Source organism: Nothoprocta perdicaria, unplaced genomic scaffold (assembly GCF_003342845.1).
Source record: "Nothoprocta perdicaria isolate Ctin4 unplaced genomic scaffold, notPer1 scaffold_7, whole genome shotgun sequence".
NCBI classification, from domain to species: domain Eukaryota; kingdom Metazoa; phylum Chordata; class Aves; order Tinamiformes; family Tinamidae; genus Nothoprocta; species Nothoprocta perdicaria.
Genome location: NW_020455976.1, coordinates 6,298,870 through 6,321,815, shown reverse-complemented (window position 1 = coordinate 6,321,815; position 22,946 = coordinate 6,298,870). Strand labels below are relative to the sequence as shown.

The 22,946-nt window shown below is 41.2% G+C and overlaps 1 protein-coding gene across 1 annotated transcript; it reads left to right on the top strand.

Annotated features, from left to right (window-relative positions):
* Nucleotides 1–415: 415 nt before the first annotated feature.
* CCDC186 (coiled-coil domain containing 186) lies at nucleotides 416–19,794 on the top strand. The gene is made up of 15 exons (XM_026050564.1): nucleotides 416–1,110; nucleotides 3,496–3,622; nucleotides 5,171–5,299; nucleotides 6,187–6,399; nucleotides 6,848–6,967; nucleotides 7,472–7,576; nucleotides 7,901–7,999; nucleotides 8,706–8,792; nucleotides 9,030–9,172; nucleotides 11,191–11,446; nucleotides 12,585–12,774; nucleotides 13,294–13,374; nucleotides 14,386–14,596; nucleotides 15,814–16,033; nucleotides 16,611–19,794. The coding sequence occupies exons 1-15, from the start codon at nucleotides 428–430 to the stop codon at nucleotides 16,692–16,694; spliced, it is 2,748 nt and encodes a 915-aa protein (XP_025906349.1). The 5' UTR covers nucleotides 416–427; the 3' UTR covers nucleotides 16,695–19,794.
* The last annotated feature ends 3,152 nt before the right edge of the window (nucleotides 19,795–22,946 follow it).

The window sequence follows — 22,946 nt, the reverse complement described above, 5'->3', positions numbered from 1 at the left end:
TTGTAAAAATGCATCTGTCGAGGCATGTTGTTACCTTTGACTAACCTGTTAAAATGAGCTGTAAAGCTGTAGATTATTAGGTGGGATTTTTTTTTTTCTGTTCTATTTATCTAGTATTTTGAGAGATGATCCTTGGACTTTTTGTGGATTTAAAAAGAAATACAGTGGTTAATTCAGAAAAGCTGTACTATTTTTCTAGCTGCCTTGTCACTTACTGAGAAATTTTCAGAACTTGCGCTGGGGTGTCTATGTAAGTCAGTCTTGAAAATTGACAGACTTTGAATGAAACTTATGTACCTAATTATTTCTACCCTCAGAATGTTACTTTTCAGTAACCTTTTTCTCCCTTCTCTCAATCTCTGTTTAATTTTGACTTTGAATACGGAGTCGTGTAATATGAATTCTCCTTGTAGATTTTCAGAAGAAAATGATGGAAGAGTGCTTACCAGAAATGCCAAGCACCCTGGAGCCAGTCAGTCAGTTGGATGACACCGATTCCAACTCCCCAGCTAACAAGAAGCCTGATAAAATACCCAAAATGAAGGACAGTTCAAGCATCTGTTGTGCTGGAAACGATGCTGATACCTTGGAAAGGGAGTCGAAATTGCTCCCCTTGAACCATGACTCCACAGGGACTGACCCAAGCCATGGGAGCCTGGCAGGAGGACAGGAACAGCAGTGTGTGCCCGATCACGGCGGCGGTGGGGACTGCCCTGCCAATATTGGCTTAGAAAGAACAGTGGAAGGCGCCAAGAAAACAGGGCATTTTGCTGGCGGAGACTTCGATCCCAAGTCTAATCAGACAGAGCAATCCCTAATGGAAATACTACAGGAGCTAAGGGAGGAGTCTGACTTCATGAAAAGATCTACCGATAAAATCTATTCGGAAAGCCCCTATGATACAGACTGTACAAAGAAGCTGATTTCCACAATCCATCAGACCTCCTCACAGGAGGATTTGCTGGAGGAAATAGAATCTGAACTTTTATCTACGGACTTTTCGAAAGAATGCAAGTGCCCCAATGGTGTGAGAAAGGGGGAACATGCCTTGGCTGTGTTTGAAAAATGTGTGCAAGATAAATACCTGGAGCAGGAGCAAACTATAAGGAAGTGAGTATTTGAGTGTTCTGATCACGAATGTGGAGGTACATAAGAATTCAGCATGAGTTCAGCTGCATATTGTGTGAACACAGTGTTGTGGTATGTTACAAATAGTACCCTATGTGTTGCTACAAAGACAGTTAATGAGCTTTTTATAAGGAAATGGGGAGTTATTTTTACTCATGCTATGTACTGGTAAATAAAACTATGTGCTCAGATCTCTGAAGTCTTGTGAAATTTGGCAGAAGCTGAATAGCTAACTGTTCAGTTGGAGAGCCTGCCAATATCTAGAATTACTTAAGTGCTGTGAAAGTTAGGGTGATATAATCCAGGATTCATTTAATCTGTGCATTTCTTTGGAGAAATTAACCTTTGAATTTTTTAACTATCCCTATATGTTTACTTTATGCCTTTGAAATTGCATTTTTCTTTAATGTGCATTTAAAATTCAGTCTTTCATTGTAATTCAGCAGTTAATCAGAAGGTATTTTTGAGTTTAAAACTACTTTCTTAACACATTTTTACAGAAAAACTTCTGCATTTTACTTACTGAACTTTTTCTGCAGTCATGCCTGATAGTTGTACCATACAGTTTATTTAATGAAGAACATCTCTGTTCATTGAAAGCCAGTTTCTTTGGATGACTTCTTGATTCCTCACTTGACCTCTTATATTCTGTAACCACCATTAGAAATGTTTCTTACTAGCAAAACTTGATCTCTAAACTTATTCCTGCATACAGAGCTGGAGGTGATTGTTGTGTGCCTGGCTTTTTCACACTGATTCTGTGGCAGGACAGACTACCAAAGGGAGGAAGAAATGAGGAGGGAGAGACTCCTAAAATGCAGTTTTTCCCTGTAACCAAAAGCACACGGATGGGTAGAAAGTCACTTGATGGTAGCAAAGCTTGGGAATGTCTAATTAAACCTTCAGCAGGGAGGAGGAGTGAGAGTCTGAAGTGATGGGTGTGTGGGTGGCTATAAATCCAGGAGACTAAGTGAAAATATTATTAGCGTTTTACTTGCTTACAGAAAACTTAAGGCAGGGGCAACTGTTGTCACCAGTGGACCAGCCACTTTTTTAGATTCAAATATATGAGTACTTAGATTATATGTATAAGCACATGCTTACATATAAGTATATTCTCCATACACACAACATATAGAGTTTGTACCAAAATGTCTGTTTAGGGTGTTTTTTTCCTCTCCCCAAGCTGGTATCTGTGGAGCAGTGAGGCCAGCTGCTCCCCTTTGCCTCCTTGGGACTCATTTCAAATTGTCAGACTTCTGTGCAACAACTTGTGTTCGGCTCAAAGGGCATTCGGGGCCGGGTGTTACAACTTGTGTGTTGTTTTCGCCTGTGTGTCTCTCATGATCAGCAAAATTTCCTGTGACGCTGCTCTGGAAATAGCCCCGTTTTTCTCCCACAGTCACTTCTAAGATAACACGCTAGTAAGTATCGATTGTGAAAATCTGGAGTACTGAGCTCTTTCACTGGTGCTTTTGAAGCATTTGCAGTTTAGGAGCCTAGATTATTAGAGAACTGTTCTATTGTTTTGCCGGTTAGGGCTGGTTTTCCAAAGGGGACTAAAAATGTAAGGATTTTTCAACATCCTATTCAGGTTAAGTTCTTGATTCCCACTGAAATTCGTGTGATGAGTTGACCTAACCTGCTTAGGTGCTTTTGAAAATAGCGATCATCTTCCAAAAGTTCAAATTTATTTGAGAATGTGTTTATTCAGCACTTCCGAGCTTTATGTGCATCTCCAATGCGAGAAAGTCAAGTACGTTATTTTTGAAGCATCAGTTCCAACTAGCCCTTTATACTTCAGTTCTGTAAAGAAAATGGTATTAACAATTTGAACTTGGCAGGAACTTTGAGCCTGGATACTGTTTATAGATACGTACTTATTTAGGACTTAGAACATCTGCTTTCTCTCTCTTACTGGGTTGTGGACATAATGAGCTACCCTGAGCACTTCACCTCATTGCCCTTTCCACTCTGAAATTAATGTATTTTCTGTGTTTTCAGACTCTTGACTAATAGAACCAATTGACCGCATGTTACTATCTTATAAATACCTTAAAACTGTTACTAAGTACAAACTTCGTGCTAATTCTGTAAATTGCATAATTACTGAATGTTTCAAAACCTTCGCCATTGACAGTACCAGTGCAAAATGCTGGAAATAAGCAATTTGTTTACATGGAAGGTGCTGTTTGTTGGTTTACGAATTAAGTTTCCCATGCCTGGTATACTTGTGTTTTGTAAGGGCTGGATGAATTTCTTTAGTGTTGCAGACTGTATTCCCAGTGGAATTTGCAAATCAGCAAAGAAAACCTCAAACTAAAACCACAGTGCTGAAGTACCTTGTATTTTTTTCCCCCTTTACAGATTGATTAAAGAAAACAAAAAGCATCAGGAACTGATTTTGGATATCTGTTCTGAAAAAGATAATTTAAAAGATGAGCTGAAGAAACGAACAGAAACAGAAAAGCAGCACCTCAACATTATTAAACAGGTACCAATAACAAAACATAAGTTAGTGTTTCACCTGTGGGATGCTCTTATTGCCACTGTTTAAGATACCTTTGGAAGCATAGGGGACATGGCCCACCCTTACATACTGAACCTTTTATGAAATCCACTTTTCCATTCACTGGCAAAAAGCTGATGAACTTTGCCAGTGAAATTATTCACTGGCAAAAGGCATTTTCTGTCTTTGGTTTAACTTCTGCTTCTAGATTCAAACCACTTAGGTGTTTAGTATCTGGAAGTCTCTTTAGGGTCAAGTGAGTTCTAGTTAATCCTCATATTGCTGCATAAACTCTGTGGATAGTCCTGAGAAGAAAGTTAATGTGTACTCTGCCTTGCTCTTGAAGGCTGTCAAAAGCTTGCTAGGCCTTGTTCCAGAATCTCAGTTTCTTACCATGAGAAGATTTTTTTTCCCCTTATTTTCCATTGTCAACTGCTGCATCTGTGGGTATGTGTAGTTACAGTAATAATTGTATAACTGCTAACACTTATACATAATGTTATAATTTAAAATCAACCACAGATAATTTTAGAAAATACTAGTTTGGGGTGCAGTGCTTAGTAGTTGTAGTTGGACAGCGGCAGGAGTTTTAAGATAAGTTGCAGCAAAACCCTGGTTATTTTCTGTGCTATATGGGTATTTTAATGTGATTTCTTTGTCTCTTCAAGTAATGGAAAACTCAGCTGCGAGCACAAAATGTATGTGTGCTAGCACGTGTGCATTGCTTTGTGCATGCTAGGCACTGATTCCTTTGCCAAGCGAAGAAGGGTGGGCAAAAGTATTTAACTTACTGCCTTTGTGCAGGAGTTTAGAACCATACTAAAATGCAAACCCCGAGATCTCTGCTCTTAAACTAACACAAAAAGCTGGACTTGCTGAATGGCCTTTTGAACAGTTTGAGGTGCCTCTGGGCACTGTTATGGTTCCACACGCTGTCCCGCCCTGGTGCGTGTGGCTGCTGAGGCAGCTCCTGGTGAACAGCAGGGATTAGTCTTCAGCTGCAGCAGTTCTCTGCACTGGTTCACCACGTGCCTAAAGAGACACATGCCAGCACAGTGACCTCGTGCCTCTTTATTTGCTGAGCTATTTTTCAATTAATTAACTCCCAGCCCAGTTTGGATGCACGAATACTTTGCTGGCACAGTGGAGGAGGTGGTGTGAGGATAGTGAGAAAAGGATGAAACAGCTTGAGACAGCAGCCAGCCTGGCTTTGGTGGCTCTGTCAAAGAGATGCCATCTATTTGTCTTTATTTTTTTTCCTCCTCCTTTGCTTCCTTTGCATAGTTGTTCTTATGCATCCTATCTTAGCTGACTTCATGCAGTTGTCTCACTGCAGGTGAGAATTGGCTTCTTTCATGAGCCTTCTTGACTACAAAGCTAGATGATGATATTGGCTGTTGCAGCTTGAAAAAGTGTAAAACACGTGTAAAAGATCAGATGTAGCATCTCTTTGGTGTGAAATGTGCCTATCTGCACAAAGCCTGATCAAAGTCTCTTTTTTTTTCCTCTAATTATATCCTGTCTTCTTTATAGCTAGAAGCAAGAATAGAAGAGCTTAATAAGGAAGTGAAAACTAGTAAAGACAAACTTTTAACCCAAGATGCAGCAGCCAAAAATGCTATTCAACAGTTGCATAAAGAGATGGCATTTCGAATGGAACAGGTAATGTAGAAAACTTATAATTGCTGAGCATCTCTCAAACTTACTTTATTCAGGAAACATGCAGCCTAAGATGTTAAATCACAAGATGAGTCAAAATTTTCCAAAATTGAAATTATTACAATTTAGTTATATATGCATTTGATAACTGAAATTAATTTCCAAGTAGCTGTTAATATTCTAGTGACTGATGTCCAGCTTTTTTGTCATATATGTTTATAACATACAATTCAGTCCTCAATTTTCCCTTCCTGCAAATTGATCCGAGTTTAAAAGAGGATAAAAGCCGACAGTCGCTATTACTTGTCAATTAAACTAATACACTTCTGAAAATGAACACAAAGTTCTTATTTTTGTCTTGTGTGTTGTTACTGAGATAGGAAGTTACTGATTGTTGTTACTGATTCTGCAACTTGTTTTCTGCTTCTTTTGCTTATATAAAGTGGAACTTGGCATTCCAGCGTGGGAGGGAGCCCCATCTGGTTAAATAATGGATGGTGATTGTGCGGTTCACATGTGGACATGGGAGGGGAAAGGACAGATATCGAGTATTTGCAGAAATACTGTGTTGCTAAAATTACTCAAATACGCTTTTCGTCTGAAACAACAGATTGTACTCAAAATGACTAACGTCCTGATAACTCAAGATGGTTAGCTTTGGAGCTGCAGCTGCTCAGAGAGATATTTACTCTTAAAAATATGAATAGTTCCAGTTGCATCAATTGGACTAATGATAGTTATGTAAGGGCCTAATGCTGCTCATTGAAAAGGAAGCTTTGGAGTCCCACTTTGTTATGCTAATACACTGCAGTGTTGAGCATATCCAGGATAGGTTTATAAAACCTGAATATTAGTGCAAGGTTAATTCATTCTATTTTAATGTTTTGTAGGCAAACAAGAAATGCGAAGAAGCACGCCATGAAAAAGAAACAATGGTGATGAAATACGTCCGGGGGGAGAAGGAATCCCTGGACCTCCGGAAGGAAAAGGAGATCCTTGAGAGAAGGATGAGAGATGCAAACAAAGAAATTGAAAAACACACTAATAAAATCAAACAGCTTTCTCAAGAAAAAGGAAGATTGCACCAGCTCTATGAAACCAAGGTGCTCTAAACATTACTATATGGTTTAAGTAAATAATCAAAAGCACTCTCAGAACAACCACAGCAACAAACTAGATAATTTGCTGTTATACTTGGTGAAAGAGGCTCTTTTCATTTGGTTTTGCTGTGTAGCCATGAAGGAATTATTTTCTTTTGGGGAAGGGGAAGAAATAACTGAACTCTTACAGTTATCATTTTGAAATCCTTTTTTATGTTACCTTGAAACACATATATAATGTTAATGCCTATAAAAGCTGCATCTCAATGCAGCTTTATCTTGTATGCAAGTCTGAATGCTGATATTCTTTTACTGGGTTAAAGACTTAATTATGGATTGCTGTTAATTGTGTGCATGTTTTTGCAAAATCAGGATCTTAATCCTACACTTGGCATTCACCTACAAGTCTTGTTCTTGCCTTGGATGATTTAAATCCATGATATTTTCTCAGGATGGTGAAGCCACTCGCCTGAACAGAGAAATAGAAAAACTGAAAGAAGAAATCAATTCCCATGTTATCAAAGTGAAATGGGCTCAGAACAAATTGAAAACAGAAATGGATTCACACAAGGTTAGTGAAGTGTTACTGTGACACTTCAGTCAGTGAAATGTAGATGCTCTGTTAGTTCCTTTTTTAATGTAACTAAAATCTCCTTTTAAAAGTTTTTCTTCCATTTGAGCACCTGCTGCAAAATACTGTAGTGCATCTAAAGATACTGATGCTGAAGTGAAAGGGTTTGATGGGAGGGAAAGGATTTTGTTTTAACCTGCTGATAACTTGGTATTTGTGTGATAGATTTAAGTCAATGTGTCATCTGAAAATGTGCACATAACAGCACATGACTTCTCTGCTTTCAGTGGTAAACAAAATTGCATGAGCTGTTGAATGGAAGCAAGATGAGGGCAAAGCACTAGATATATTCTTTTGCTGTTGATTCATTTCAGATTGAAATAGGAAAATGTTTTTAGAGAAGTGCTTTTACCTGGGTTAGGCTGTGTAAGTGTGTAGATGTAACTGGTTATTCATTGCAAGTTGGTTGGTGGTGCTTAGTTGGTTGTTTCCTTGTTTTTATAGGAGACCAAAGATCGCCTTAAAGATGCAACAACAAAATTAACTCAAGCAAAAGAAGAAGCAGACCAGATACGGAAGAACTGTCAAGAAATGATAAAAACCTATCAAGTAAGCACATTTTTTTCAGGAAACAAAATCAATACTTAGCACTCCGTCTCTGCTCCTCTCTGCTGTATTTTAAGCTCTAGCAGGGGAGAATTACCCAGTGCAAGGTGCAAAGCTGATATGACCAGTCACAGATTTCCTTACTTGGAGAGTTTTTAAATAGGAGAGATGATGTTTATCTTTATAGGGATGTAGTGGGTCCTGACATGTTGTTAGCTACATACCCACTGGAAAGAGTTCAGTGATGTGCAGTGTAGTGTGTGCATGTTTCTGAAAGAGGAACAATAGAGCTCTAAAACAGCACTTGCGTATCTCCTTCTCTGTTAGGAATCAGAAGAAATCAAATCAAATGAATTGGATGCAAAGCTGCGAGTAACAAAAGGAGAACTAGAGAAGCAGATGCAAGAGAAGTCTGACCACCTGGAGGTAAACACATCATGATATCTTTAGATAATTTTGGCTTAATTCCAATTGCAGATGTCTGCTTCCAGCCATGATTTTTGGAACATATTTTTAGCTATTGCATTTTAGCTATTACTTTTCATGTGAGAACTCGTGGAGGGAGGAAAAGGAGGATGTTACAAGGACACTTTATAAATATTAATGTTGATGTGGCTTAGAACACGAATTCAGGTGGTTGGCAGGGTTGCCTTTTGCTGTCTGGTATTTTAGCAAGCTATATGGTAAGAGGGAGGCAGGGAAAAGCCTCTGTTGTCTCATTTGCTGCAGAGCTTTGCTAGCTCTGCTAGCCCAAAGTTGGGGTTTTGTAGTGATTCAGTCCTGGCCTTGTGTGCTGGATCTGCTCACAGCTCTTGCGTATAAATCTTCTTCAGCGTTAACCGAGTGTCAGTTTGCCTAGCACTTCTCCCTGAGGCTGTTGTGATGTAGATTTGTACAGTTAAAACCAGAGTGCATAATGTTGCTTTTGCTTTCTGTTCTTATGAGAATAAAAAGCTCTTACGGTTTGTTTTGTTTTACTTATTAAAAACAAACCTTTAGGGTACATGTCTCGTGTCTTGCCTTGAGCCCTCTCAGCTGTCACACTGACCTATATAGGCTTAAGTTCTTTTGACATCCCGGGGATACCAGTGTCTGTTTAAATTTCTCAAGCAGCTTCTCACCCTTTAAAAAGGTGCATCAAGCAAAAATAAAAGAACTGGAAGACCTGAAGAGAACATTTAAAGAGGGAATGGATGAGCTTCGGACACTAAGAACCAAGGTAACTGGTTCTAACCACAACTTATTTCTTGTCTCTCCAACTTTGTTTGATGTGTGTGATTGATTTTGGATTTTATCATTGAGTCCCTCCCCAGACACACACACACACACACACACACACACACACACACACACACACACACACACACACACACACACAAGCTTTGTGCAATGTTCTAGATATTTGATTGAAATAATTCAGTTCAGAAGAGTAAGTAGTTTGTCATATTTTACATAGGTAAAATGCCTAGAGGATGAACGTTTGAGAACTGAAGATGAATTATCCAAATATAAAGAAATCATAAACAGGCAGAAAACGGAAATTCAGAATTTGCTGGACAGAGTAAAAGTTGTAGATCATCTACAGGATCAGCATCAGAGGTAAAACTGCATACTGATCTGAGATTTGTGTGTTGTTAGTGATTTTCTTTACTAAAATTAATGATGCTTTAAAATGCATTTTAGATGGAAGAATCTGTGTTATAATTATCTCTTCTAATTAATTATCTCCCGTATTGTCAATATATACATAACTTTTGCTTTTTACAGATAAGTCAAGTGGTAAGACCTGTCAGCGGTGAAACCAGTAAATTCTAATTTTATATCTGCCATTATCAGAATAAGAAGTGATTACTTTCCAGCATGTTGTGTGGGAAGTTGCATCTTCTAGACTTCTGCCCAGTGCTCGTTTTTGAATGACTGAGGAAAACAAATGACCTAGAAAAGCAGATCTCTTTAATTATGATGGATTCATTTAAGTATTTAACAGAAACAGCTTAATGTCTTTGGCTATTATTGTATTCAGCCAGTTAATGTTAGAAGCACTTGTATTTCTAATGGACCAGCATTAGTTTTGCTGCATCAGAATTTCCTCATTTGAAAACGTGAGAGAAATAGACTAAGTAAATAAATAGGAAATAGAATTTTCTTGGAGAATTTTGTTCACAGACACTTTGAAATGTCTGTAGATAATTTTGTTTCCATATGGTACCCATGAACTGGAGTACAAACAAATGCTGTCCTCTTTGCCGATTCAAAGAGTGGTGCCAGGTTCTAAGAGAACCACCCACGTGTCTCCTGTGCTTTTAAATAGTTAATTGGTACTGAAAAAATATTTCAGCAAGTTTGTGCCTTCATCAGGAGCCAGAGGGGAGCATCTTCCCTTTACTGTGTCCTGCTCAGCTGTATGGGCACTGTGCTAGGGAAGCTGCAGTCAGTTCCCAAGGTGACTTCCCAACATTTAAATACAGATCAGTAGTGTTTGGGAATATTTTCCTTTTTTTTTTTCTTTTTTTTTCCCCCTTAGGAGCCTACTAAATGAAATAAAACTTCAAATGTGTTTTCCATTTGTCTTTTCATCTCCACAGTAGTAGAGAAATGTGCTAAAATGCCCTTGTCTCTTCCATTTCCATAAAATTTGGAAGTGATATTTCATGCTAATATTTGGATTGTCTGATTTCATCTGTATGTGGTGATATGGGGTTGGTTGTTTAAAGTGAATAGAACCTCTTCCTAGGAAGACAGTGCAATTGAGATGTGTGTGCTTGGCTTGTATATCTTTTCTTTTCGAATTTGCCTGTCTGAAGGGAGAATATTTTTTCCCCTGAAGTTAGAATGTAATTTTTTTTTAAAGGTGTAGAAAGCCCTGTCGTTGAAGAACTAATGAAAGAATGGCAAGAGTAAATGAGCAGGGTCATTTTAGTCTTTTTATAAAACTTAGCAGCTATCTAATTGCAGAATTAATTTCCTTTTTTTATCAGTTTCTCCAAAATACTGATCTGAGCTAGAATGCCAAAGTTTCTTTTTTTAATGGATTGGAAGCGACATTTGAAGTCTCCTATTGGGAATGCTTCATGCAGAAGCAAGAACGGGCTTATAGATGATGGGGAAAGACAGTTGCTTTGAGTCAGAACTGCACAGTTTGAATAGGATATTTGAGAAGTTGCCATGCTGCTGTTCTGCCCTACTTAGAACTGGAGCATTTCCTTGTGTCTAAAGACAAGAAGTCTCCTCCAAATGACTCTCATATTTGCAAGCCTCCCTCCCGCTTGCAGTGCCCCTTTCTGAAAGTCTGGTTTATTGTTCAGACCTTGTAGTGAAGCTTATGAAGCTGAGTACAAGAAGAAACTTTCCTTGAGGAAGCCGAGGGCTGCGTGCCCTCCTGAGAGCTGCAGGACCTCCTTGTCCCTTCAGTGTGACAACGTGTCATGAAAAGGAATCCATAAAACATTTTGGCCTTCAACAGCATGCAGTAGCTGGCTGCTTCCCTAGGGTCATAAACAGTCCATTTGTTTTTTCTTACCTTGTCTGGACCCGAGTGCTTGCATATATGTTTTGTGTTTGTGCATGTGATATTTTTAAACTCAAGTTACACTAATGAGGTGCAATTGCTTTGACAGAGATGAACAAGAAATAAGTGCTTTGAAGGAAGAAGTAGATGGTCTCAATTCTCTGATTGCTGATCTCCAAAAGGACATTGAAGGTAGTCGGAAAAGAGAGTCTGAGCTATTGATATTCACTGAAAAGTTAACCAGTAAGAATGCACAGCTTCAGTCTGAAAACAATTCCTTGCAGAGCCAGTTGGATAAGCTCTCTTACAGCGAGAGAGAGCTGCAGAGCCAGCTGGACCGTGTTCGGCAGACTAAGGACGATCTGGTGAGTGCAGCACAGGCAGCTTCTTGCTCTGGTTAGATATGGGGAATGATTCTCACCTGGTCCCACCTTATCTACGTAGAGGGCTGCAGTGATGCTTGGGGCGCCCATGGATTTTGGGGGTGTGTGTGGATCAGGCTGCTGTGGCACAGGCCCTGCCCGGGAACCAGCCAGGCAGGCTGCTGCAGGCCTTGTTGAAGGGCACTCGGGGTCTGTGTTCAGGCACCAGAGCCACCCCTCCAAGGGAAGGCAAAATCTTATTTAAAGCCTTTCCTGGAGGCTTTTAATAAAACTTCTGTTGAGTGCCTGGCTTTTACCCCGACCATTTAATCGGAGCGGTTAGCCGGGGACAAGTCAAACTATCGCTCTTCAGAAAACCTGCGAATAGGAACCCAGCTTGGGACTTTAGCATTGACAAATTCAAGTTTAGTGGTGAGGACAAGTTTCTTAAGCTTTCAAGTATCCATCTCTATGCTGTCTGTTTCTTTTTCAGCTTTTCAAATGCCCACACTGCATATTGGTTTGCTGCTTGCAGCAGAGCAAGCCTGAGCCTGGGGCAGCCTGCAGCTACTGTGTGTGCTTGCAGCAGGGGCTTGCCTGTGGCCACTCAGAGTAATAGCAGTGGGATTTGACCAGCTGGTGTTTTATGGGGATTAAAAAAAAAAACAGGGCCCCCTGCACTGGAATGGTGGATGTTACTATTGCCATGCTGGGAGGACAGAGCTGTGCTCCATGTTGCCATTGAAACAATATAAAGGTTTTAATTTACTTGTGAAATTTGTCACTGCAAGCTGTTGCTTAAGTCATGCTTGTGCTGTGATCATGAGGTAGATAAATGTCATGTTTAATAAGCTTGATGTGTCACAGGAGTTAATGGGACTTTACAGCAGAGCTCTGCATATCCCTATTCTGTCATAGATGTTTTGGAGGCAGTTCAGGAATCTCTTACTGCACTGTTGCATTGTGCTGCAAACTCTTTCACAATGGTAATCATCAGCCTAATTAAATAAAATGTAAGAAGCTTGTGTAAAAAGTGAAATGCAGGTTTAGAGCTGCTATGAGCATATGGATGGTCTGGATTTTTTTTGTGTATTGTTTAGAACTTTGTACATTATTCAAAAAAGAAAAAATCCACTTTTAGGCCTCCAGGTTGCAGAAGGAGGAGGACCTGCGCAAGGTGGAGGTTGAGACACTCCAGGCTCAGCTGGCTTCAGAGCAGAAGGAACTCGCGGCGAGGAAGACCCACGTGGATGAACTGAAGGATGAGCTGGCCACCCAGAAGCGCAAGCATGCGGCCAACCTCAAAGATCTCACCAAACAGCTGCAGCTAGGTTGACATTATCTTCACATCTAATAAGCCAGCCCAGTTTGTTTCTCCCTTTTGTACATACCTATGAACAGCTGAACGTTTTCTTACCCCTATTAAATGAGCAGTGCTTCTATGCACCAGTAATATGCTCTGCACTGAGTAGTGATTGTAGTCAGGAGCCACCACAACAGAGATGCTGTCCTGTCATTCATTAGTTACTGACATAGTGGTCCTAATCAACAGTAAAATCAGATTTACATCTTGCTGTTCCCAGTCAGCCCTGGGAAGAGTATTACCTGTTTGATTGGGAGCTGCTGCAGGGCATAGGGTAGGCATTGCTGCCAGGTAGTACATGGATGGGAATGGGGAAGGGAAGGGGGACTGTTTTTATTTCCTTTCTCTCGAGATTTTGGTTGCTGACACGACCTTTCAGCTGTCAAACTGTTAAATTATTGCAGATCATCAGGGCTTGGGTATGCTGTGTCACGGTACAATTTTTTTTTAGGCTTCTGTTGCTAACCATCGTTTTATTTGCTTTTAGCACGGAGGAAATTGGATCAGATGGAAAATGGCAATTATGACAAAGAAGGCAGCAGCATGGGGAGTCGTTCCAGTTCATCAGGTAACCCAGCAAATAGCAGGGCTGGCAGAAGTGTCCTTGGCTCTCAGTAAGGTTGCCATGGAGGGCTGCTGTGAGCCTGGCTCCCACACATGTGGTGTGTAGGCAGTCTCCCATTAAAGCTGGCAAAATAGCCTTTAAGCACTAAAACGCAGCAGGCTCCGAATGCAGTAGTAGGCCATTATTCTTATTACAAAATTAACGGTTGTATTTTATTTCCTTTTTTATTTTCTTTTTTAACGATGACCTTTTCACTGCTTTTATGCTTGGAGGAAGCTCAGAGAATTCGATGAGTAGGAGACCCTCTTGAATGCAGCCAGAGGCAAAACAAAACCTAACAGCTGCTTCTGACACCGTTTAATTGCACTGTTGACAGTTGCCACTGTGTAAATGTTAAATCAATTAGCATGTTTAGAAACACTCATATATTTGTGTGAAATTTATTACTTTTTATCTAATTAGGAGAGGTCTTTAGCATTGCAAATGTCATCTGTTTTCTTAATGTTTGTTTTAAACAAGTTTAAATTGTTTCTGTCCAAGTATCTTTTGGATACTTGGACAGAAGTATCTTTTACTATATAAAAGAGATTGAGCTTGAAATAGTTGCTTTGCTGTCTAAGTGGCGAGTGCTGCAATGTATTTATGCACAGAGCTTTGACTAGTCTATATACAGTTTTCATATGTCTGTAATTGTAATGGACTCTAAAACTAAACTGTTTAAAGTCAGCTCAGTCTTGTGTAAAGTAATATCAACATGAAGGTACTTAGGTAGGAGGAAGCATTCCTAGTGCAAGCACAGTTATATTAGTGGAAGTCTGTCCATTCCGGAGGGCTATACTCCTGTTTCAGTAGCTATAATTAAGATGTTATATATGTTGCTTATATAAAACCCAGTAGCATCCAAATGAGATTGAGTATTTTATCTGTCCCAAGTTGCTGAGCTTATAATGTACTGGTGGGAGATGTTCTACCCTGTATAAGAGCAGAGCTTGACAAATGCTCTGGTGTTGGCAGGTTCCCTTAACGCCCGCAGCAGCACTGAGGATCGGTCTCCGGAGAACACTGGGGCTTCAGTCGTTGTGGATAACTTCCCAGAAGTGGACAAGTCCGTCTTGATTGAAAGGATAGTGAGACTGCAGAAGGCTCATGCTCGAAAAAATGAGAAGATGGAGTTCATGGAGGATCACATCAAACAACTAGTGGAGGAAATTAGGAAAAAAACAAAGTATGTTCTGAGTGCGGTTCATCTGGTTTCTCAATTTTCAGCTGCTGCACTGGACAGAAATGTTCTGCATTCTATTTAAGACCAATAATTGTCTGAATGAAAATAGTTAAGACATTATTTCAGTGACAGTAGATTTCAAAGGTCTAGTTAATCTTAGATTTCACCATTCTCCTCCCAATTGTACATAATTGCTGTCCGAGTTGTTCCCTCCCTATATATGTCTTGCAGCCAGTAGTATTAAAATTTATTGGGAGGAATGGAATGGTGCAAGGTTTTTGGTAGCAAAATGGTCACCTGGTTACTGATGTGAGGTGGGTCATTGCCACTGGCCAACAGGAGAGTTCAGCCTCTGTGTGCTTGAAAGGGTGCTGATTGTAAGTGTTTGTTTTAGACTGAGAGGCTACGTAATTCCACGTTAGTCTGCCATTCATACCAAACCTGCACAAAAGCTGCTCTGTATTTAGCATGTGATTCCACTTGCATGGAAGCCTCATGTGTCAGTGCTGTATACAGGCGACCAGGAAATTGTGGCGTGTATCTTCTGAAAAGTATTGTAGCCTGTTGATTACAGCTCTTTCTTAATGTGCCTGTGCTCTTCTACTCATGTGGCAATATTTCAAGGGACTAGATTACAGCTTGTGGAGGCTCCTAAGCAGAGCCTCTGTATTTATTTACTATTTCATCCTCAGAGACTTTAAGGTCTTGATTCCATGACTGGAGTCTCTAAATACTATAATAAGAAAGAAGCAGTAATTTAAATTGCATATAGCTCAGGCAGAGCGTTTCAAATTTTGAGGTAACTTTAAATCCCATTTAACTGGGATTGTTAGATCTTTTAGGAATGAAGTACATGGAGAAGTATCTTTTAAGCAACCTTTTTGCTTCAGCAGCACTAGTACTTCTTTAAGTTGCTCTGAATATGTAATCCTTGTGTGCCGTTGTAGGTGCTGTGCTGCCACAGTCTTTTGCAGTATCTGTGTTACTTAGGTTTTCCTCTATCCTGGAAATTGCAGCTTCCATGTAGTTGGCAGGATTTGAATTTATTGCCTTTCTGGTATTTTCAAGCACTGTTGATTTAATGAGGAGAGAACTATTTATTTAACACACACACACACACACACACACATAATGTCAGGATTTTAAAGGTACTTTGTCTTCCTTTTCACTGCCTTGTAATGCTATGATATCTTCTTTTTTCTGTCCCTTTCCTCCCCCAGAATTATTCAGAGCTACATTTTGCGGGAAGAAGCTGGAACACTTTCCTCGGAGGCCTCTGACTTCAACAAAGTCCACTTGAGTAGGCGAGGTGGGATTATGGCATCGCTGTACACGTCCCATCCTGCAGACAGCGGCCTCACGTTGGAGCTCTCCTTGGAGATCAACAGGAAGCTGCAGGCTGTGCTGGAAGACACTCTCCTGAAGAATATCACACTGAAAGTGAGTAGCTGGTTTTCTTTCAGCTCATTGCAAGCTGGAGATGTTTAACACTGAGCAAAGAGCACTTGAAGTAGATGCCTTGAGCTCCTTTGGGGTCCCATCATAAAATGCACACTAGGTTGGCTCCCAGCGTTGGATTTTGGGCTGCCTGCACAATCAGGAAAAAGGCCCCCCTGTGCCCTCCCGCCACCCTCAGCGGCTCGTGCCATGTGCCAGTCAGTGCCATTGGGGCAGCACGTCTGCTGTGATGAAAACGTGGCAGGCTGGAAGTGTTCTGCAGGCTGCCAGCTGGACTGCAAATGGCAGGAGCTGGAAATCTCTTTCCTGTGATAGTTGCTCCCCTTGAAGTGCTCAGGCAGTCCTTAGAGTCTTTCTGACTACCTGTAAGGCTCGTGCAGAGCTTCGCCTACTTGGCTGAAGCAGGTTTGGTTTTCCTCACCCCCAGTTAATTTGTAATTTGTTCTGGATACTTGCAATTTCAGCTGCTGACCTAGATGGTAATTTTAACTTATTAGTGCCTTTTGTGCTGATTGTCTCGTGTTTCTTGTATTTATCTTTCTCCCTTTCCTTCCCAAAGGAGAACCTTCAGACACTAGGAACAGAAATCGAACGGCTCACTAAACACCAGCATGAACTGGAAAGGAGAATAAAGCCAACATAACCAAACTCCTATGGAATAACCAATATGAAGATGCAGGAAAGGCAGGTGCTACAGACCATTGCTTTTTTACAGTTTTCCTGAAATATGGTTACCTGCTAGCACAAGCATCCAGTACTTTACATATACAACCTTTAGCTATACAGGCTGTCTGTCTTTGTATGAGAGAAGGTCCACAGGGTTTGGCATCAGCCTGGTTCTCTCTGCTCAATATCAGCCTGAGATGTTGCTGGATTTTACTGCACACTACACGGAGATGAAACATTCTGTTTGAAACATTACAGACAATTTGCAGTGCTTACTGTGTTTTGAATGAGTTGCCATGAGGTTTTAATTTCTGCACTGTATAATTAATTACTTCTAATGATGGAGCTTAGAAAAATAAAGCTGATTATTTTTTAGTTGCTGTTGAACATATCCAGTGTTACTGAGCTTTAAGGGCTTTCAGACATTACTTCCTCCCTTGCATATTTTTCTGATATTTACGTTGATTAAACACTTTTGACGTGCACATGGGAAAATACTCTGTCACAATTGACGTGATGGCCATGGCATTGCATACTTTCTACTTTAGGTTAGCATTCAACTTGGTGTTTCTTTTAAATAAGACTGAAACAGCATTAAAATTAAGGGATTAAGAAACTTGCTGGTTCAGTTGCTGAGTATATTTGATTGAAACAAGTGTCAGCTCAACAAATCCTATAATCCCCTGATCTTTACGTGTTCGAATCTAAAGAATTCGGATCTCAAGTAGTTAGTTACTGAAGTTCTCTGACTTTCTGCATAACTAATAATATTAAAAAGTGGGAGCTTAAATTGATCACTATTTCCTCCTGATTCAACCTTGTTTTCAAAATAGAAGTCTGAGTTTACTCATAAACTTCGGATAAGCAGGCCAGTGACAGCAGCAGTAGGAAATGGGAAGTGTATGTAAGTGGATTTGCAATCTACTGGTTCATCTATAAAAGTGGCACAGAAATCTGAGACTCTTTAATTGTTCTGTTGTGGAGGAGACTGTCACAATGTCACAAACTCAGACCTGATACTTAATCCTTCAGTAACTGAGCGGTGTGGTGGAGGGCAGGTGTCAAGATGACAAGATTCTTGTTGGTCACAATATCACTTTCATACATTAATTTCAGGATAACTTACAGGAACTGCAGTGTCTTTATTCCAGCAATAAATGCGTAGATTGATGTATTTGTTGCCTTTTGACCAAAATTTAATGAACAGAGCCCGACCAAGTCATGGTGTAAATAGATACTTTCGTCTTTTTCTTAAATATTTGCACTTATGAAAAGAATTAATGTGCACTTAAGAGTAATGCTTCAACTATTCTAATTAGAAAGGACACTTGGGAAAAAAAATCTTTTCTCTTATCCCAGTTACCATTTGCATCATTTATGAAACAAGAGGCCTGAATCCTGTAGCTTGAATGCAAGGGAGAAAAACTTAACAGAGCACCTAGATGACTTCAGTGGGCTCCATTTTCCAGTGCCACCGAGTCACACAAGGGATTTGGGGGATTGAAATTGAGCACAAGGGCCTGATTTGGCTCTTAGGAGTAGTTTGGTGCAAGACAGAGACCTTCCCCTTTGCTTTGGAGATAGACATCTCCAAATGTGCTTTTAAGGTTGTCCAGAGAGCTTCTGGAGTCTTCAATAGCCAGTCTGTATACTAAGAGGATTAAGTCTTTGTTTAAAAAGAGGGGATAAGAACAAGTGATTTAACTAGATGAACCCTGTAGGAATGATGACCCTTTAACTTGGGTTGTTTTTTATATATATACATATATTTTTTAAAACTCCTGAGAGCAATGGTTATGCAAACGTTACACATCCCGCCCTGGGTCTCCTGCGTTGCTGCTGAGTGATGTGGAGAGGAGGGGCAGGTGCTTCCAGCAAGCTGGGGGCTCCCCTGAGCAAACAGGCGGTCCTTCCTAGCTGGTCTAGACCTGCTGTGGACAGAGGGAACTCTAGGAAGAGCAACTTGCCTGTCAAAACGGGGCCTAGCTCCTGCACCTTGGTGTGTTCATGCTTTCATGTCCCAGCTCTCTGAATATTCCCGGGCATTCAGCTGAATGTCTCCTGTATTTTAGATGCCATGTTAATATTGTATCCATGTATGTTCTTCAGGTGTACAATGTGAATGAAGGAGCGATGTGGTGCAGATGGAATAAGTGCAATGATATTGTGGAAACTTTTACTTCTTTTTGGCATGTTGTTTCTCCTTTTAAGTTATTTGAGAAACTTGGTTAGTTGTCCTCCTGCCCTGCTGAAAATGCTGCTTCCTCTGTTACACTGGGTAAATTCTCAGTGTTCTTTTTCTTGGTTATGGAGATGCACAAAACATCCCCCAAAACCACTTTGTTTATTGCATATGATACTCAGTGGACCAAGGTTGCTTTCTAGATGCTTTATTTCAAGTGTAGCTCTTAAAGATGGAAACTTTGAGTACGAAAGCAAGGAGGTTTGAGTGCACGACAGGGTGAGTTAGCAGCTTAGCTCAGGGCTGCTGCTCGTTCCAGGGGAAATGCTGCATTATCCCCACAGATGCTGGTGTGAAGCCCCCTGCCTTTTTCCATGGTCTTTTCCAGTATTGCTGGTGCAAATCGCAAGGATACTCTGCACAGCTGGATAATGGAGAGAGGGCTGCTGGGCACTGAGCTCTAGAGAGCGCGCAGGGCGTGTGCAGCAATCACATTCTGTTTATTTTGGAAACTTCTTATCATTGGTATGAATATTAGACTAAAAGCTGTCCTCAGACGAAGTGGCATTTTGAGGACCGCCTGGAGCAGTTAGCTGCGTTTGTGCCGTTGAACTCAGCGTCCATTTCGTACCTCGTTGCCACAGGCTTTTTTGGAAATGCCCGGCTTGTAGCTGGTGGTATCCTACAGGCACAGATCCGACATCTGATTCTGAATACTCAGGGTGCTCTTTTTAACCCAACCATCCCCCATCCTGGTGTTCTTCGAGGCCCTACAGAAAAGCTGCCTGTGCTTTTCCACCCTCTGTAAAATCCAGCGCTGAAGGTGTCTTAGGCAGGACCTTCCTCAGTGACGGGTGCCACTTCATGCTATAAAAACCGCTGCTTTTGTGCCACACAAACCTGTGCAATGTTCTGGCCCCAGAAGGCAGTGGGGATCAGCCTCTGCTTCTCGGGAATGTTCTCACCTTCCCTGTTAGTGCCAGCAGCCGCAGAATCTCTGTTAAAACACAGCTTAGTCCTTGCAAAAGTCTTTGTTAAAAGATGTGGTTTGTAACCAGACAAATGGGGTCTGTGGCTCCCAGAGACTCGAAGCCGAGCGCTGAGCCTGATGCAGCCTCGGGATGGGGCTCCCTCCCCTGGCTCTGGAGCAGCTGCGGTGAGGGATGGTAGCAGTAGGTGGCACTCGAAATCAGCTTATCCTGCCCCAAAACCAACCCGAAAGCTTTTGGAAGACAAACTGCTGAGTTAGAGGAAGGAGGGTGGTCGTCAGAGCTTTCCCAAGGTGATTGGGGTTTCCTTTGCTTCCTGTTTTTGTGTTCTGGCGGTGAAACTATGTCGAATCTTCCAATACGTGTATGTATGTTGTCTGAGTATACACAAATGTCTATTGATTTAATTTTGTAGATACTTGTTTCTGTATAAAGTTTTGGAAGACATCACTATACATTATGTATATATTGTACTTTGAAATAATAAACAGACAAATATGTGACTGCCTCCGGAGTCTGTGGTTTCCCCAGTGCCCATTTCCTGCAGCCTCACTCGGATACCTCCGGCCTGCCCAGCTGCACGGCTGGAACCTGCAAACCTTCCACGCCAGAAATGGGGTGAGACTGTCCCCTTTTGGGGCTGGTGAGGGGTGTTGTACAACTGAGTATTGCTGTGACTTACTGTCAATTCCAGGAGGTGGCCTTAATGCTGGAAAAAGTAATTGAGTCTTAAAGTGCTGTTAGGAAGGGTCAGCTCTCTTGGTCGCAGCTCCACATTGGGCACATCATAACTTGCTACTGTCTGAATAGCTACTGAATAGCTATTGCTATTCACTTGGAGAGATCTAATCTAGTTTCTTCGGTTTTAACTGTGATATCACTGTAGAAAAATGATGCTGTCATTGCCTCCTGTTTATTATGCCTGCGTTGAAAGCCCGGGAATCAGTACCTTGCCCACGTAAAAATTGAAGAGGAAGAAAGAAGACTGAAAAAGGGTCACTTGTGGACTGTATTTTATTATTTCATAGGGTGAGTTAAGTGAAAGAAGGAATCCTCAGTTTGTAGAAATTTGATGGTAATCAATTTTTGTCTTTTTTTTACATTCCTACTACTTACTATGTCCATATGCTGGAGCTGTTTTGCAGCTCTCTGCTTTTCTTTTAACCTTTTCCATTGGGTGCAGCTGCAGCTCTTCCTGACAGATGAGGCCAAAAATCAAGATTTGTTTGCGCTTCCAGTACTTTACTGTTTGGAGACAGCAGCCTAAAGCAGAGTTTCCTCAAATCCACCTCTTGGAATTGTTATTTGTAAGCAGCTGTTTGGCAAATGAGGACTCCTCGTCCCCTCTTACAGGTAGGTCTGCTCTTCAGCCTGGAACAGCCCACTGTGTTTGCAGAGGAAGGGTTTTCCCAGCACAACAGTGTTAAGTGCTCAGCCATGAACCAAGCCAATCTGATACTGGAGCTATTGGGTAATAAATATAGAACTTGATGCTAGCAACTTGTCTAGCTGACTGCAAAAGAGAGAATCACTGCCCCTTCCTTCACTGCTCTATTTTAAGATTTTATTTTATTTATGCATTTATTTTTTAGAGAGAGGGTTAGAGGATTGGGGGTTGTTATTACTGTTTTAGGTTATTTTGCACTAACCACGGTTACAGACTGCAAGATTTTTGTATGCATAAATGTAACTGCAGTAGAAAAATGAGCATGAGACGAGTTGTTCTCATCTAAAGCTTGTAGAAGAGCCATGTTCATAGCAGTTCTGTCCGAGTGGGTGCCACTATGGTTGGAAAAGCGCCTGGCTTTCGTTTTGCAGAGCTTTTCACCACGGGTAGTTGGTTGCAAGCTGATCTGGGCAGGGCCACAGGTGAAGCACCCACTTTTCAGGCTGGTGAAAGGGCTGAGTTCATAGAATCAGGATGGGTGGAGAAGACCTTTGAGATCCATTCTGCTCTGCATGCCTAGGTGCTGCCTAGGAAGCTTCTATTAAGGAAGCAATCCCATGAAAATGCAATAAAGCCATTTAACACATGAAAGCACCGAGAAGTCTCTAAATTGGGACCTAAAGGCTTGTGTTTTGACCGGGTGGGTGAGTACGGCCTAGCAAGAAGAGCATTAGAGCTCTCTCTCGCTGGTCTTGCTTCACTTCAGTAAGCTGATTACAGAAGTAGTGACTAGATAGACTCTAGGGAATGTTTAAAGACCTCACCCTTCTGGAGCTGCAAGTGGAAAAGGTTTTTCACCTGTGAGCAGGTAAAGCTGATATCAACTGGTATTAAATATCAACTGGTATTAAAGCTGGGGGGATCAGCCCAGGTGCCTCCCCATGGCACTTCAAATGCTGCTTGTGACAGTGAGAGTTCAGAGCTGTATTTTGACCTTGCTCTGTTGGCCACAAGTTTGGGTTAGTCCCTGTTACTTATAGTTTCAGAAAAGCAAGCTGCTTAAACACGTGATAGAGACAAAAACCAAAGTTGTGTGAGAAAACCCCACACTCGCTTTGTAATTACGGTGCTCGAGGCAACACTGCTGTCACAGGCTGCTCTTCTGCACAGCCCTGGGTGGGAGGAAACGGTCCTGGTCAAGTAGAAAAGGTTTAAAATTAAAATGCAAGGGCAAGAAAAAAGTTAGGAAGTGACTAGCTGGGGAAAAAAAAAAAAAAAGAGGAAAAAGCATGCTTAAAAAAAAAAAAAAAGAAAAAAAGAAACATGATATGCACCTGGCATGGCCTGTGGAAGGGAATATGAAACCACCACCAACTCTGTGCTGGCAACCTGTGCAGGTCTGGTTTGCCTGTGAGCTCTCATGAGGGTGGCGAGACGGTCTTATGGCAGAGGGGAGGATGCAAAGTGCAAGGGTTTGAATGCGAGTGCACGGAGAGGCCTGCACTAACGCTGTGGGAAGCTGGGGACACCTTCCGAGCAGAAGAGCCAGAATTGAAAAATAACTGAGGGGAAAAATACAGGGCCAAGTTTGCTCTTTGGAAAGGCACACCTCAAGGTGGGACCTGGAGAGGTTACAGCAGAGCTGTGGGGGCAGGAAGAAGAAGAAAAAAC

Excerpts from the sequence above, each read along its gene's own strand:
- CCDC186 (XM_026050564.1), top strand. The coding sequence starts at position 428 with ATGATGGAAGAGTGCTTACCAGAAATGCCAAGCACCCTGGAGCCAGTC. Across the intron at positions 6,400-6,847 it reads ACCAGCTCTATGAAACCAAG|GATGGTGAAGCCACTCGCCT; the intron begins GTGCTCTAAACA and ends ATATTTTCTCAG. Across the intron at positions 11,447-12,584 it reads GGCAGACTAAGGACGATCTG|GCCTCCAGGTTGCAGAAGGA; the intron begins GTGAGTGCAGCA and ends ATCCACTTTTAG.